Source organism: Macaca nemestrina, chromosome 5, assembly GCF_043159975.1.
Source record: "Macaca nemestrina isolate mMacNem1 chromosome 5, mMacNem.hap1, whole genome shotgun sequence".
Taxonomy (NCBI): Eukaryota; Metazoa; Chordata; class Mammalia; order Primates; family Cercopithecidae; genus Macaca; species Macaca nemestrina.
In genome coordinates, this window is record NC_092129.1 from 32,567,607 (window position 1) to 32,585,543 (window position 17,937).

Genomic DNA, 17,937 nt, shown 5'->3' on the forward strand with positions numbered 1-17,937 from the left:
TGTACACATAACATATCCAAAATAAGTTAAAGATATATTCTTAAAATTCGATAAGTACAACAAAGAGAAAATGAATGATTTTAAAGATATCATTTAAAATGGCATGAAAAAATCAAATTACGAAGAATAAATCTGAAAAAAATACAAGATCTGCACAAAAATTATAAAATGTTATCGACAGAAATGAAATAGCCTTAAATAACTAGAAAGCTGTGCCAGATTAGTGGGGCAGAAGACTTAATTTAAAATGATGCCAATTTTCTCCAAACCAATGCACAGCTAATCAAAATTCCAGGAGGACTTTTGAGGAAGTTGATAAGTTAATTCTAAAATGTATGTGAAAATTCAAAGTGCCAAACTTAAAAGGGAATAATAAATCAAGAGAACTTATTCTAAAGTAGTAGTTATCAAATTTGACTGTGTGTTATAATCATCAGGAAGATTTTCAAAAACCTGATGGTGATGCCTTACCTTTTACACAATTAAATCTTTATCTCTTGAGGAGAAACCTAGGCATTTATATTTTAAAATCAATCCAGGTATTTTTAATGCACAACCAAGTTTCAGAACCATGGTTCTGTAGCATATTATTATATATAATCTAATAGAAAATATATATTAGATATTGCATATCCACATTACTTAAGACAGGAAAAAATTGATGTAAGGATAGCAGTAGATGAATAGAACAGCATAAAAGGGAAAAGACCCAGTCGTGTACGGACACCATTTCTGAGTAAGTTTAACAGAGTAAGATGATAGAAAAAGGGCAGCTTTTCAATAAATATCACTGCACCAATTGACTCTATAGAAGAGAAAAATAAATATTGCTCTCAACTTCAAACCATATACAAAAACATAAACCCAGGTAGACTGCAGATCTAAAAGTGAGGGGAAACAATAGGATTTCTAGAAGATAATAGATATTTTCATGAACTCAGGGTAAAGAAAAAGATTGTTGACAACACAGAAAAAGGAAAATACAAATTGACTACACTAACACTAAAGTGGAAAACTTTCATCCATTAAAAGACACAATTTTGAAAATAAAAGATGAAGCTATAGACTCAGAAAGTAATTTGCAACACAGAAAACTGACAAAGATTGAGCGTCCCAAATATATATATACACATAAACTTCATCAAATCAATAACAAAAATGTATAAAATTCAACAGAAAAATGAGCAAGAGATATAAACCACCTCTGCAAAACAGAGTATCTCCAAAAATCCGAGAAATATATGAAAAGGTGCTCAATCTTATTAGTCATCTGGGAGATGAAAACTAAAACCATGAGCTACCCCTATACTCTTGCCAGAATGACTAAAATTAAGAAGACGGTAACGTCGTGTTACTAAGCAAATGAGTTAATCGGAACACACATATACTGCTTTTAGGAAAGTAAATTGGATTACTTAAGAAACTTGTTTTTCATTACCTTCCAAGGCTGAATGTACACATACAATATGACATAGCAATCCCACTTACTTTTACACCCTGTTTAATACATATACATGTAGGCGCACATGTACAAGAATTTTCATGACAAAATTACTGGAAACTCCAAGCCAGAAATAATCCAAATGCCTATAAGCAGTAGAATTAATATATAAATTGTAGTATATTCATCCAACGGAATAACATACATACTGAAAATGAATGAACTATATAAAACAGCATGGATTAGTTTCACAAATACGATGTTAAATAGATATACCAACCAGAAAATAATACATACTGTAATTTTCCATTTGACAAAAGTCATGATGATGGTTACCCTTGAGGGAGATAGTAGATAATGACTGAGGAGGGAGATAGTAGATAATGACTGAGAAAGAGCACAGGATAGGGCTTCTGGAATACTTTGAATTTTCTATTTCTGGACCAGGGTGTTGGTTACATGAATGTGTTTACAGTGTGAGAATGATCAAGGTATTTACTTTTTTTCCCCTCTTAATTGAAGTACAACATAGTAGTAAAATAATAAGGTATGAAGAAGACAGTCTGGACACACAGAAGGACATACTATGTTCTTTCTCAAAACAACATAAAATGTCAATTCCTTCCAACTTAATCTACCAAATCAATAAATCCAATAAAGATCCCATTTAGATTTCTTACAGAAACAATTGATTTAATGAAAAACTTATTTACAAAGTCATGAGATGTTATTTCACTTCAGTTAAAACGGCTTTTATCAAAAAGATAAAAAATAATGGATGTTGGAGAGGATGTGGAGAAAAGGGAACATTTATACCGGATGTTGGGAATGTAAATCAGTACAGTCACTATGAGAAACAGTGTGAAGTTTTCACACACACAAAAAAAAAAAAAAAAAAAATAGAACTACACACAACTCAATAATCCCACTGCTGGGTGTATTTCTAAAAGAAAAGACATCAGTATATTAAAGAGACATCTGTATTCACATGTTTTCACAATAGCCAAAACATGAAATCAACTGAAATGTCCATCAACAGATGAATAGACAAAGAAAATGTGGAATATTATTCAGCCATAAAAAAGAAGGAAATCCTCTCATTTGTAGCAACATGGATAGAAGGACATTAGGTTAAGTGAAATAAGCCAGGCACGGAAAGACAAATATCACATGTTCTCATTCATTTGTGGGAGCTAAAAACAAACAAACAAACAAAAAAACGCTCTCATGGAGACAGAGAGTAGAATGATGGCTACCAAGTGCTGGGAAGGGTAGTGGGAGGGGGATAGAGATGGGTTGGTTGATTAATGGGAACAAAAACACAGTTAAAAGGAATAAGATCTAGTGTTTGGTAGTACAATAAGGTGACTATAGCTAAAAATAATTTACTATACATTTTAAAATAACTAGAGCAGTAGAATTGGAATGTTCCTAACATGAAGAAATGGTAAATGTTTGAGGTGATGAGTAATATCCCCATTACTCTGACTTGATCATTATACACTGTATCAAAATATCACATGTATCCCATAAAAATGTATATATATTATGTATCTATAAAAACATTTTTAAAGTCTATGAATATCTAAGCCAATTTAGGAAAAAAGGATTGAAAACAGGGATTGGTCTATACATCATTTCTATATTAACACATATTCCAAGGCCATAGTTACAAAAGTAGTGTGTTTGGGGGCAATTAAGAAAAAAATACACTAAAGGAATAGAAGAGATATTTTAGAGACAGACTGATACAGAGGTGAACATATAATATGATTTAAAGGAGGCAACAAAAATCGATGGCGGAAAGATTGTCAGCTTAGCAAATGGTACCTGGAAATCAGGTGAACTGTATAAAGAAAACTAAAATTTGATCCCTGTACAATTCATAGGTGTCCTCCAAAGAGACTGAAAACTAAATGCAAAATATAAAATTGTAAAGTTGATAAAAACAATATAGGAAAATATCTTTTTAAAGTAGACATAAAGACTTTTTAAATAAAGCCTAAAAAACACAAACCATGAGACAAAAAATGATTTGAGGCTGGCTTAGAAATAGAGACACTGAAAATATGATTACACATGGCAAAACATAGTCTGATTCCAAAAATCAACTTACAAATTAGTTAAATAAAATTGTATGCCAAGCTGGTAACAGCCCATATCAATTCATCACCTGCAAGTATGTGTGTGTGTGTGTGTGTGTGTGTGTGTGTGTGTCTGTATATATATATTTAAACTGGAGCTGACATGTTAATCTTTCTTTTACTTGGCAACATAATATGTAATACATTATTTTGTCTATGAACAGGAAAGGCCTGCCTACCAAAACTATTTTCCTGGTAGTTTTGTCTTGATCTGATTCTACAATTACTTCAATTGTACCACTCTTGAGGCCAGAAATACACCTACAAATTATTCATTGTATTCTGTGTATTCAAACTAACCATGTAAAGATTCTGGGTTGTATATTGGAGATTTTAATGTTCTTTCACCTGAATTAACATAGTAAGTTACACCAAAACTCACTATCTTATTCAATAAGTTAATTGAACTCTGAGTTTTCAACATCAATTTTTTAAAAATTATCTTGTAGCAATAATTTCTATACCTTCAAATTAAAATGTTCATTATTTAAGGAATTTGGAATTAGGCCACTACAGAGTGAGAAAAACATTGGTATAAGCAACATTTAGAAGCTAAAAGTTTGGGAAATACTTCTTCTGAAACACTGTGCCTTTGATAGTTGCTTTTGTTTTAGCAAGCTCAATTTTATTTTTTATATTGTAGAAACAAAAATATTGATAACTAAATTTATTATTCTTGATTGCAACCAATTTCAAAGCAAACGCAGAAATAGTTCACCATTCAAGGCCTACAGAAAGCTCAAGAAGCTTCACTCAGTTTCTTATTTCTGTCTATCCCACAGTCCTGTCTAGTTTCTCCCCTCTCCAACACCATTGGCTTTTGACCATTCATTGGTCAGTTCATTACTTTCTCTCTTTTGTGATCGCCTTTCCTTTACCAGAACTCACATATTTGCTGTTAAAACTCCCCCCCTCCAATTTTCAAGAGTGTATACTTTACAAGAATGTTCTAGCCAGTAAAGGTATTGAAGAGTGCTTACCTTCAAAATAGATGCCTGCCTGGATTTCTAGAACCCTGGGTAGGGTCCTGGGGTCAAGAGAGTGGACGAATTCTTCCAGTGATAATGCCATTGCTATGCCTTGGGTAGTTTGTAGACCTGGTGCTCACAGAAACTTGTGGCTTCTGGGTGACACTTGTCTGCAATTACAGCCCCTGCTCACCATTTCTTCCTCAGGCAGGCAGGAATGTCACACTACAGCCAGCGTGGGGTGGAGTAGCTCTATATAGGGAGGACAGTGAGGAGGGAGGGAGGAGGCAGGAGACAAAAAATGTTACAGCTCTTTTTGTTCACATTGTGGCTTCATTTCCTTCTGACATTGAAGTTGAACAGGATGGGGGTGGGGTGAACAGACACTGCCCAAAAAATGAGACGTGCTAAGTAACTCATTCTGTCCGTTGTTAATCCAGGTGCGCATCTACTACGGCAGCAAAACTGAGGTGAGAGTTGCTTGTGACTTGCCCACCAACAAAGGACAGGAACATAGGACTAAAGTCTAATCTTAAAAATGGCACCATGTGAATTCGTTATCTCTCTAGTTCATTTCTAAAGCTTGGCTTTGTGCCTTATTTGCATACTGTCAGTGCCTTTACATTAAAATTGGTAATAAAAGTGCTTTGTGTCAGCTCTTTTTAGAATTCTGATAGTATACTCTGGAGAGAGTATCGAAACCACTTTTTATTCTTCCACATTAAAAATTTTGCTGAATCTTAAAGGAGGGTAGGGTAGGGATAGAATATGCAAAGTGATACAGTAAGTTAACAAAGTATGTTAAAATGAGTTTTCTAATCTCTACACTATAGTAGAAAGTATTAAAATTACTTGTCAGGAAACCTGGGTTTTCTGGGTTTAGTTCTGCTTTTGATTTACAGGCTAACTTCAGCCTTGTCTTCTCTGATTTTCATTTGTTTTATTTACTAAATGGAAATGAGGTAGAAGAGTCCAATCAATTTTGTCATTTCTTCCAAGTTCACAATTCCACAATTCTGATCTTGTTGAAATTTAGGAGGAGAAATTACCAGCATCAAAGGAAGCAGGAGAAACCTCATGAACATCGATCTCTTCAAAATCCTGTTCCTCTCTATTTTTTGCATGTAACTGAAACAATATTTAGAATATGTACAATTAAAGGTGGTAGTTCCTAAGTCTCTTTAAGGTAAAGTCAAAGAATATTGGTTGAGGCTGGGTACAGTGGTTCATACCTGTAGTCTCAGCACTTTAGGAGGCTGAGGTAGGAGAATTGCTTGAGCCCAAGAGTTCAAAACCAGCCTGGGCAACATAGTGAGACTTTGTCTCTACAAAAAAATTTAAAAAATTAGCCAGGCATGGTGGCACATGCCTGTAATCCTAGCTGTGAGGAGGATGAGGAAGGAGGATCACTTGAACCCAGGAGTTTGAGGCTACAGTGAGCTGTAAATATGCCACTATATTCCAGGCTAAATGACAGAGCAAGACCCTATCTCAAAAAAAAAAAAAAAAAAAAAAAAAAAAAAAGAATACTGGTTGGTATGTATACACTTGAAAGATGTCAGGAAGCTACACATTCTCTTTAGTAACTAAACTCCAGGCTCTTGTCTATAAACTGTTTTGGCCTTAGGCTGCAGAGAGCATAGCCAGATACAGAGGGTCAGGGGACATCTCAGTTCTACCATGGCCATCATGTAAATGACCTAGAAAGATAAATACTGCCTAGTTTTGATATGGAGCTTATAAAGCTGTTTCAACTCTTCATAATCCTATTTGACATTTTCAATAATCTGTCCAGCTTTATTTCTTTCTTTATAAAAGTAGAATGTACTATTGACCACATCAACAGGCTTACTATCGTTAGATTCAAATTCCTCACTTGCAACCTTTTTGTCCAAAAATTTCCTACCCTTGATCTGTCTGCCTTCCATACCCCTCCCCACAGTTTACAGCCTAGCAGTGTATTTCATGTGGATGAATATATGAAAGAGGCTTCTGTGGACTGCTCCTTAAAAATCATGAATCTGTTAGAATTGATACCACAATAAATTTCATTTGATATCTCATGCAAGCTGGATTTCACTTTTTTTTTTTTTTTTAATATTCCCAAGTCAAATTTCTATCCTACTAACCAAACAGCCATTTCGTATCAGCAATCTCTTACAATTACCTAGGCTCCACCTGCTTCTGCTCTCGCAACAGATGACACTCCCTCTGTGATAATCATCTTCTTTGTATTCTCGATCTTAATTAATGACATTACTGTTCTCTTAGTTTCCCAAGCCAGAAGGCTTAGAATCATGTGAGATGCCATTTTTTTTCTCTACCCGTTAAGTCCATCAGGCCCTATAGATGACAATACTCAGTACCACTCACTCTGTCTTTGCTCTATATCCCCACTGCTACTGCTTTAGACCAAATCGTAATCACTTCTGACACTCAGGCAAAAAAGTCCTGATTTGAGCAGCCAACGAGAATTACGAGAATTCAAAAAAAAAAAAAAACAAAACAGACTGTATATAATAATTTACTATTTGAAAAAGGTAAAATTCCAACGCAGTGGGCAAGAATGTTTTCTTCAACAAACGGTTGTTAAATAATTGGGGGAAAATTTTTTCCTGACTTTCCATGCAGCAAAATTAAAGTTAGATAAATTTTAAAATTAAATTTAAATAAAAATAAACCAGAGGGGAAAAATAGGAAAATGGCTGGAAAAGGGTAAGAAAATAACTATATTTGAGTACTAATTGAAGTCTTCAAGGAAAAAACTAATAATATATTTGAAAACTAACTTATGAAGTACTCCTGTAAATAAAAAAGGAGTTTGAACAAAATAGAAAAAAAAGCATATACTTCAAATAAACAACGGTTTAGGTGTGTAAAGGTCACTTATTAGTCAATATGCAAAATAAAAATATTCAAAGACTTCTACTTCTGGCTATGAGCTTGTATCTGAGCACGTTTCCTACTAAAGGCACCTGGAAGAGCTGTATACTTTTTAAAAAGCTGTTTTAAGAAACAAGAGAGCTGTCAGGGTGCAGAACATGAGAGGCCAAGATCCTGTAAAGCAGAGCAGAACCATTAGAGGAACTCCATATTTTGCACTTCTTTTCCCTCAAGGCTTTTATGAGTTAGTAATTGGCACCGAGAGAGTCTGAGAAGCAGAGCAAAAACTGGTGGCTCAGGAGGAGAGAACCTGAGTTGAGTTTTTGGCAGTTTCACACAGCAAAAGAGACCAAAATAAATTGGACTTTGGGACTTAGCAAGTCCTCCAGGCAAAGTCAGAGAAATGTGTTGCTTAGCACCACTTTTTCCCCTTAAAAATTTTTTGCCCATTGAAAGCACTACAGGGTTGATTGTGTGAGACACAAACAAGAGCATGATTGGTATGAAGTTGAAGAAGCCAAGGAATGCTTTCAGCAGTCTTGCAGAACTGGGAAGCCAGGGCCAGCCAAGGAGGGAGCAGTATAAGTAGGAGAATGCTTATGTTCTCCGTTGGGGCTCCTGAAGGCTGCTTCCTAAGAGAAAGGGTTGCCTATAAATAGAACAAGCTTTACAAAAACTGAAGCTTAGACTAAAATTAGCTCAATCCCTCATTGGATTAAAGTGGTCTGCCCCTATTCTCGCTGCCAGATAGAAGCAAATGTAAATCCTCCTGTTGAAGAAAAGCAGCCAGAACTTCTATAATATTTAAAAATACAACATCTATAATTAAGTATGAAATGAATAGAAATGCCAAAAGATAGGACAAAGAAAGACAGAGAGAAGGGAGACCACAGAGACAAACTCATGGGGTGATTCTGATATTGGAATTATTAGTCCTGCAATTTAAGATAATTTTGATAAACATGTTCAAAACTAGAAGACAAGAAAGAGAAAAGAACTGCCATCTATAGAAAGTATCAGATGAAAATTCTAGAGTTAAAAAATACAGTAACTGAAATTAAAAATTCAATAATTGGTTTTAACAGCAAATGGGACATACAGTAGGAGAGGATTGTTGAACTGGAAACGGGAGCATAGGAAAGATCTGCTCTCTCTCTCTCTCTCTCTCTTTCTCTCTCTCTCTCTCTCTCCAGAGAGATATTTCAGCCATAGTTGAAAGATCTTACATGTAAACTGAGTCCCAACATGAGAGGAGAAATAATAGTGGGAGAAGAAATATTTTAAGATATAATAGCTGAAGATCTTCCAAAGCTGAAAAGGCATCAATCCACAGATTGAAGACCTGCCAACACCACCAAGGAGGATAAATGCAGAAGAAGGCACACTAAGGAACATCATACTAAAAACGATAAAAAGCCAAAGTCAAAGAGAATATCTTAAATGCACTCTGAAGAAAAGAAATCATCACTTTCAAAGGATCACCAATAAGATGATAGCTGACTTACTAACAAAAACCAATAAGGGTAGAAAACAGTGGAATAGCATCATTAAAATGCTGAAAGAAAACAACTACCAACTCGATATTCTAAATCCAGAGGAGCATGAAAGCAACAGCAAAATAAAGACATTTTCAGACAAACAAAAACTAAGAAAATTCATCACCAGTAAGCTCTCACTAAAAGCGATGCTATAAAGGGTGTTCTTCACGCGAAAGTAAAATGATCTCAGAAAGAAAGTCAAGACCACAGGAAGGAATGAAGAGGGTGAATATGTCAGTGAATTGAATATATTAAGTTCCCAAAACAATAATTAATGGCTTGTGGAGTTCGAATATATTTGCACTATATATAATTCATGCAATATATTGTAAAACATAGCAGTAGTGCAAAAGCAAAACTGATAATGAAGTTAAAATGTTCTAAAGCACTAGACTTCTAGAGAAATTGCAAAAGTACTGTTTAATACCAGAGTTAAATGAATAAAAACACATGTAATTTCTAGGAAAGCCACTAAAATGTAGTAAATGGATGATAAAATTAATCCAAAAAAGACGAGAAAGAAAAGAAAAAGAACCTCAAAATTGCTAGCAGATAGTATGATGGTATACATAAACTCAATTATACTCTTAAAATAATTGAAATGAACTAAATATACAAATAAAAAGTAAATAGTTTAATAGTTCAAGTAATAAACTAATGTTGGCAGATAACATTTAAACATATAAATTTACTTAAAATATACAATTTAATTACAAGTTTATAGAAAGTCTAAAGATGAAAAATGGGAAAATATATACCATAAAACATTAAGTAAAAGAAAGCTCGTGAAACTACATCAATGTTAGATAAATTAGATTTAAAGAAAAGGATTATAAAAGATAATAAGGTTATTTGTTTAATAATGAAAAGCTGACCAATTCTTGAAGAAAATTCACAGCTTTAAATAATATAGCTTCAAAATATCTAAAGCAAAATTAACCAAATGAATGGAATCAGAGTAAAAAACAACCTGACAGAAAAAGCAAATATTTAATTCATAAAATTCATACTGTTAGTAGTGCAATATTTAGTCACTCATATGTACTACAAACTGTTGTGATCGATCTTGAAATCAATTTGATGTAGCAATTTCACATTTAGATATAATCAGATACACACAAAGATTTATTTATACCATGAACTGAAGCATTTATTAGTTTAATGACCAAAAAAAGGAGGAGAAAAGAAAAGAAAATGCATTTCACATTACCCTAATAATTCAAACAGGGAAGTTCCTATTGAAAAAAAAATCTTGTCCTCACACCAGGCTTGCTACTACTTAATGCACCTTCTTAAAATTTCTGCTAAAGAATAGAGATGGACTTGACTATCAAATGATGATTAAGTTATGGTTAGCATCATTAGTGCCAATGATTTCTATCCCAAGAGAAGTATTGTTGAAAAGAAAAAGAAAAATGGCTCAAAGCAAACTTTACATAAGATACCAATTCCTTTGCTAAATTATCTATAGCTGCTTTCCTAAAAAGTAAGCAGAACTGGCTGAATGTCCAAAAAAAAAAAAAAAAAAAAATCACAAGCAGAGAAATAAACTTCAACAGTAGAGGCTTAAAACTATATTATAATATCTGAGTGTAATGTAATATTTCTCTGAGTAAAGAATAAACCCTTATCTCCAAGTAGATATATCAGAAAAAAAAAAGAAAAAGAAAGAAGAAGAAACGTTAGAGGTTATTCTACCTGGTATCTAAATCACTCATTCTCTGAAACTTTCTTTTCATTGTTTATTTCTAAAGAAGAAAAAAATAGGCTTATAGGAATCATTCCTGTGATTTTGGATTAACCAAAATGTGCCATTTATTGGTTCATCATTGAAAGGTTTACAGCATTTCTACCTACAGAATAAACTTGTTCTGGGGAAACATACAATATCATTAGGGCATTAGGCTCGGCTTTGTTTTTGCATGAGCAACATTTTGGGGAGATCCTGCTGTTGTGTGACACCTGGCAGCTCAAGATTTGTATCTCATAAATTCAAGTGCAATGGAACAGACTACTTTCTCCTAGTCATACTGGGAAAAGTCCCAGGATAAGCTCTGATTGATCCAACTTGGCTCACAGGTATATGTCTCAGCCAATCATCATGACTAGAAAATGAAATACACTAATTTGCCATAATTTCAGGTTCATGGGCTCTACTTTGGATTTTATTAGGCAGTTATCTCAGCTAAATCACAAAAAGAGTTGGAAGAGGAAATATCTCAAAGAAAGTAAGTGAGCTAATTACCCAAAAAAGAAGGAAAGGGTGTGTGATTAACGAAATCATAGTACACCCACCATCAATGTTCCCAATGCCATAAATGGCTTCCATTTGAAATACCTTGATCACTATTCTTTTCTGTCTCCAACCATCTGTACATTCTTCTTTTTTTTTTTTTTTTTGACATGGAGTCTTGCTCTGGTGCCACATCCAGCTAATTTTTTTATATTTTTAGTAAAGACAGGGTTTCATTCTTAATTTATAAGAATGAATATGGCCGGGCGCGGTGGCTCAAGCCTGTAATCCCAGCACTTTGGGAGGCCGAGATGGGCGGATCACGAGGTCAGGAGATCGAGAGACGATCCCGGCTAACACGGTGAAACCCCGTCTCTACTAAAAAATACAAAAAAATAGCCGGGTGCGGTGGCGGGCGCCTGTAGTCCCAGCTACTCGGGAGGCTGAGGCAGGAGAATGGCGTAAACCCGGGAGGCGGAGCTTGCAGTGAGCTGACATCCGGCCACTGCACTCCAGCCTGGGTGACAGAGCAAGACTCCGTCTCAAAAAAAAAAAAAAAAAAAAAAAAAGAATGAATATGAATGATTTTCATAACCTTGAAAAAAATAAAATCCTACAATAACACAACAGTTTGTTTTGTCAAAATGCAACAGCCTATGAGCATGTTCATTCATCACCACCTGGTTTTCAAAGAAGCCCCTGCCTCCCAGCACTTTTAGTTTCCTTTTGAATGAAATTCAATATAGGATTCATGTTTCTTCCCATGTCAGTTTATTTTTCTGATCATCCTTTTGTCTAAATTAATGTTTAATTGTTCTTTCAGTAAACCACTGAACTCTTCCTCTACACTCGTCATTATACAAGGCCCTGAGAATATAAATAAGCCCTTAGAGACATTACATTTTAGCCGACCATGCCCACAAGTTAAGAATCACAATCCAATGTATACTGTTCAGGAACTTCAAGAATTAGGAAGCAGTCTCCCCAGGAAGAGTGTTCCTCAGATGAATCTTAAAGGGTAAAAAGCAGTCAGGTAGATGAGCCTGCTCACCATGAGAAGACTTTACTCAAATGAGTGGATCTGTGTTTTTTAACACTAGGTTCTGCCTATTGCTTGGTGCCACGGAACAGGAGCACAGGTTGAAATATCTTGCAAAGTGCAATGTGAATGTTGGTGTTACCGTATGAATTCTGCCCTGACATTTTCCCTTGCTGTGGGACTCAACCTTTCCTCAGAACCATGAAATAAAAAATGAATCCCTTATATTCATAAGAGATTTTCTAGTTTTTCTCTTTAAATGGTGGAGGTCCTCTGATGTAACTCTAACATTTTCCTCTGACTTTTATACAGCATTTGTGAAAAACTTAACTGCAATATGCCTGTAGAAAGGGTATGCCCACTTTAACAGCTCCTTTCTCTCTTTTTTTTTTTTTTTTTTTGCACATTTGTTATCTCTTATAACCCAGAGAAACTTAAAGATGTCATTTGCGTTTTGATGTGATAACATTTTAGAACCTCACGGAAACAATTCGGTCCTGCATTATTAAAAATAGAGTTTAAAACATTTAAAATAGTTATCTATTATAAATTAAGTACTGATAAGTTGCCAAATGTTTACAAAAAATCAAGTTTTCCTTTTAGATTTCAGATCTAAAAATTAAATAATATATTAAGTATATATTATACAGATAAAATATTAAAATATGAATTAAATACAAGTTATCTAGTTTAGTAAATTCAACTTAGGATATGTATTTCTTTAATCATTTAGTTTATTGGGCAACAGACCATTTGCTTAACCTGACAAATGTATACATGAAACTGTGAGTTATAAATAACTTTTTTTTACCTGGTGCCACTAGACTGAGTCAGGGAAGTTACTAGGTGATATGGTTTGATTCTGTGTCCCCACCTAAATCTCACCTTGAACTTTAATAATACCCACATATCAAAGGTGGGACCAGGTAGAGACAGTTGAATCATGGGGGCAGTTTCATCATGCTGTTCTCATGATAGTGAGTGAGTTCTCACAAGATCTGATGGTTTTATAAGGGGCTTCCCCCTTCACTTGGCACTCATTCTCCTTCCTGCTGCCATGTGAAGAAAGACATGTTTGCTTTGCCTTCCACCATGATTGTAAGTTTCCCAAGGCTTCCTCAGTCCTGCAGAACTGTGAGTCAATTAAACCTCTTTCCTTTATAAATTACCCAGTCTTGGGTATCCTTATAGTGGCATGAGAACAGACTAATGCACTAGGTAATCAAAGCTTTGTAATATTAATGGCATATTTAACTGTCCCAGTCAAATGGATTATGGGGAAAAGTTACAGAGATGACAACAAAAACAAACACACAAACATTAAACAACAACTACACACACAAGGGAGAATGGTGATGGATGCAGGTTGGTCAAGATTCTTATTTCCAAGGTGTTTTAAAAACCTGAAGAATCTACTTTGTTCACTTGATAGGTCAGCAATACATGGTTGAGGACATTTTGTTTCTCAAAAGTGCTCCTCTTTTACAAACTAAGATAAAGATACACAATATGCCTAAGATAATTTTCAAAGTTGGAAAAGTCATAGATCCAGCAACAGAAAAATCTGAGCAGGGACTATTACACTTACCCACAAAATTTAATATCTTGAGAAACTCTCAGTAAAAAAAAAAAAAAAAAAAAAAAATCTCAAAGGTATTGGAAAGGTAACAACAGAAGAGATTTATAGATTCACTTTATAGAAAAATAATAGCTTTAGCTTTCATTACTTTCTAGTGCATCTAATTTCCTTTTTTAAATATATAAACTAGCTAAGACTAAATTAAGTAAAAGGCTTGTTATAGATAATGATTTTTTTATAAAGAATTATAGTCATAGTTCAGACTACCTTCTCAGTGTCTCTGTTTTCCAATTAAACTCTGAGAGCCTTGCAATAAGCCTCATCATTTTGTAAGCTCATTGTCTTAGAAGATGTATTTATTTCATTCTTAGGAATTACATATTTATCCTCAAGAATTTGTTATTAGGGAAGAAAATTCTTGCTATAAACAGTTACAATCTCATTATGTAAGTATTGTTTTCTGATAGCACATATTCAAAAGTAATTGAATATTTTTATCCATTCCCACAATGTTATTTCCAGAATAAAGCTGTCTGAATAGAGCAAGGAATTGGAGAATCTGTTTCTACTATCACCATGCCTTAGGGAAGATAATTAGATGACTGTACATTTGAAATGGAGTTTATAAAATACAGCAACGGCCGGGCGCGGTGGCTCACGCCTGTAATCCCAGCACTTTGGGAGGCCGAGGCGGGCGGATCACAAGGTCAGGAGATCGAGACCACGGTGAAACCCCGTCTCTACTAAAAATACAAAAAATTAGCCGGGCGCGGTTGTGGGCGCCTGTAGTCCCAGCTACTCGGGAGGCTGAGGCAGGAGAATGGCGTGAACCCGGGAGGCGGAGCTTGCAGTGAGCCGAGATCGCGCCACTGCACTCCAGCCTGGGCGACAGAGCGAGACTCCGTCTCAAAAAAATAAATAAATAAATAAATAAATAAAATAAAATACAGCAACCATAATTTTTTAAGATAATTATTTAATTTGAGAATAGGTTATAGAATCATAGAAAAGTTGCAGAGATAGTACAGAGATTTCCTGTATACCCATACAAACAACTGTCGCCTTTGTTTTAACACTTTAGATTATGATGATGCATTTGTCACAACACAGAAGCCAATATTGAGATATTATTATTAGCTAAACTTCATACTTCACTAAAATTTTATTAGTTTTTTGCTAATGTCATTTTTCCTTTTTAGGATCCCATTCAGTATATCCCATTGCCTTTGGCCATTATGTCTCCCTAGGCTCTTGGGAGCTGTGGCAGTTTCTCAAACATTCCTTGTTTCTGATGACCTTGACAATTTGAGGGATACTGGTCAGGCATTTTGTAGAACGTGCCTCAATTTCAGTTTGTCTGATGTTTTTCTCATGGTTCACCTTGGGTTATGGGTTTGGGGAGGAAGACCACAGAGGTAAATTACAGTTCTCATTCTGTCATACCAAAGTTATAGACTCTCAACATAATTTATTACTGATAATGTTAACTTTATCTGACTAAGTTAGTGTTTACCAAGTTTCTCCACAGTATTTTTACCTTTCCCCTCTTTTCACACTGTTCTCCATGAAAGCAAGTCATTAAGTGTACCCTACACTTACAGGGTAGGAACTTACACTGTAGCTCCTTGAGGGAGGAATATCTACATAAATAATTTGGAGAATTTTACAGGAGATTTTTCTGTCTTCTCCTTCACTTATGTATTTATTTAATCATGATTTTATTTATATCTGCATGAGTTCATGGATATATATTTTATACTTTAAGTTATAATCTAACACAACTTTTAAAACTTATTTTGTGCTCAAATTGTTTCAGCTTTGATCACTGTATACACACATAAAATATTTCTACATGTCTTCGTCTGTATTTATATAAGAATGTAAACATAAGTTCACACTGATATTGCCTACTCTAATCCAATACTTCATGGTTCAATTTAGCCTTCCTCCTTTGCTTATTTCTATCCTTCCACTCCAGTTGTGGGGTTTGGGAACCTCTGCCTACATTTCAAAGGATGTATGGAAATGCCTGGATGTTCAGGCAGAAGTTAACCGTGGAGGCAGAAGCCTTATGGAGAACCTTTGCTAGGGCAATGTAGAAGGGAAATGTGGGGTCGGAGCCCCCACACAGAGTTCCCACTGGGGCACTGCCTAGTGGAATTATAAGAAGGGGGCCATGGTCCTTCAGACCCCAGAATGGTAGATCCACCGATAGCTTGCACCACACACCTGGAAAAGCCACAGACACTCAATGGTAGCCGGTGAAAGCAGCCAGAAGATGGGCAGTACCCTGCAAAGCCAAGGGGCAGAGCTACCCAAGGCTATAGGAACCCACCTCTTGTGTCAGCATGACCTGGATGTGAGACATGGTGTCAAAGGAAATAATTTTGGAACTTTAAGGTTTAATGACTGCCTTATTGGATTTCAGACTTGCATGAGGTCTGTAACCCCTTTGTTTTGGCCAATTTCTCCCATTTAAAATAGGTGTATTTACCCAATGTTTCTACTCCCATTGTTTCTAGGAAGTAACTAAATTGCTTTAGATTTTACAGGCTCATAAGTGGAGGGAACTTGTCTTGTTTCAGATGGGGCTGAAATTGCCATTGCAAAATTGTAACTGAGACAGTGAAAGAGATTTAACCAACTCTATCTTGCTTCTAACCTCCAAGCTGTCATTGTTCATTCCTGGGAATAGGCTGAGTTAACTTTGGGAGGAATTTTTGGAAGTCAATCTGCATCTTACTCAAGTTCTGAGTCACATACATAGGCTGAGATAATTGAAGAGCTGTGTAAGTTACCTTGTTATTTCCAAGCTTCCATATTATCTTAGACCCAGGGATGCCTTGTATCCAGAATTGGTCTGAGAAGTGCCACCAGAAACCCAAACCTGTCTTTGAGAATTCTCAAACCTCTTAATCTGGAATATGACCTACTTCTATGGCCTAACTTAAATTATTAATACACACAATACACAACTGAAAAAAGTTTTAAGGTGTTAAGCAAATATAAGAGGAAAATCTATAATCTTCCTGTAAATATGACAGATTTTATATACCTGTTTGTATTTTATAATAGTGCCTGTAGGCCAAATGCTGTTTGTTTTGCCTTACAAAGTCCAACTGCTTTAATGTTGAAGTTAAAACCTCCAGATCTTAGCCTGAATTCCAATGCTTCTACCATGAATCTTCTTGTCTAAGCAAAGTGGATGACTTGCTCTTCCAGATCTGTATCCCTAATGCAGTGAGAAAAGATTGTTATTAATTACTTTTCTCAGGGGTCTGACTAGGATATTTTTCCATGCCTGAATGACATCAGTGGCCAAGTGAATGTAACGCTCTGCTGGCCAGATTAGGTCACAGGACCATTATGACATTGGACATGAAATGCTTAGACACAGAGCGGCGCATCAAGTAATTCCTCATAAAAGGGGAAATAGATACTGGATGGAAAAAAAAAGTCTCTTATACTCATCGTTTAAGTTCTAGTTCCTTTACCTCCATGAAGCCTTTTCTAATCTTTATTTTCAAAATTCTCTCTTCTTTTTCAGAGTTTCCATTTGCTGAATGTTTATTATGTGTCCATTTGCACGCTTTATCCTCAGTTCCTGAATTCTACATTTAGGTGAAGGAGATTTGGGTCTACTTCGGTTGGATGCACTCAATAGCTCCAAATACCTTCACCAGCACTATGCTAACAAATGTGGGGGGGGGGGGGGGTTTGTTTGTTTTGTTTTAAAACAACAACAAAAAAACAAATGAATGGCCTTCACATATTTGTTGTATTTAATTGAATAACGTGAAACCAAACCAGGTTAAATTCTACCTACATTCTTACCTTCTCCTCCCCAAGATGACAGAATAGAATCATGACCAGACCAGGGCACAGGCCAGTGCTAGAGTGTTTGTCTCACTGAGAGATTTCTCTGTTGAAGTAAACTGTAAATTCAGGCTTTTAATCACCACAGCATTATTTAATCTGTATTTGAAGTAAATATCGACCTCATAAAGAAGCTGAATATTTTTCTCCTGTGTAACATTTTATAGTTCATGCATTAGAATCCAATCACAAGTACTCTATTTCAGAATACCAGTATTGATTGGTAATGATGATCA

At 35.3% G+C, this 17,937-nt stretch overlaps 1 protein-coding gene across 9 annotated transcripts in view; it reads right to left on the reverse strand.

The window, feature by feature from the left end:
* The window catches only part of LOC105465581 (thymocyte selection associated), a 235,823-nt gene that overhangs the window by 209,649 nt on the left and 8,237 nt on the right, over positions 1-17,937 (reverse strand). For 7 of the 9 annotated variants that reach the window (XR_011623350.1, XM_011714061.3, XM_071096421.1 and 4 more), the window contains exon 2: positions 4,566-4,805. The exons of 1 other annotated variant lie outside the window; for it this stretch is intronic. Coding sequence is in view for 7 of the 8 variants with exons in the window: in XM_011714061.3 (XP_011712363.1) it covers positions 4,566-4,656 (91 nt within the window). In the remaining variant the exon portion in view is untranslated. Of the gene's footprint in view, positions 1-4,565; positions 5,001-17,937 lie in introns of those variants that run through there. One more of the 9 variants, XM_071096420.1, reaches the window with a different exon arrangement.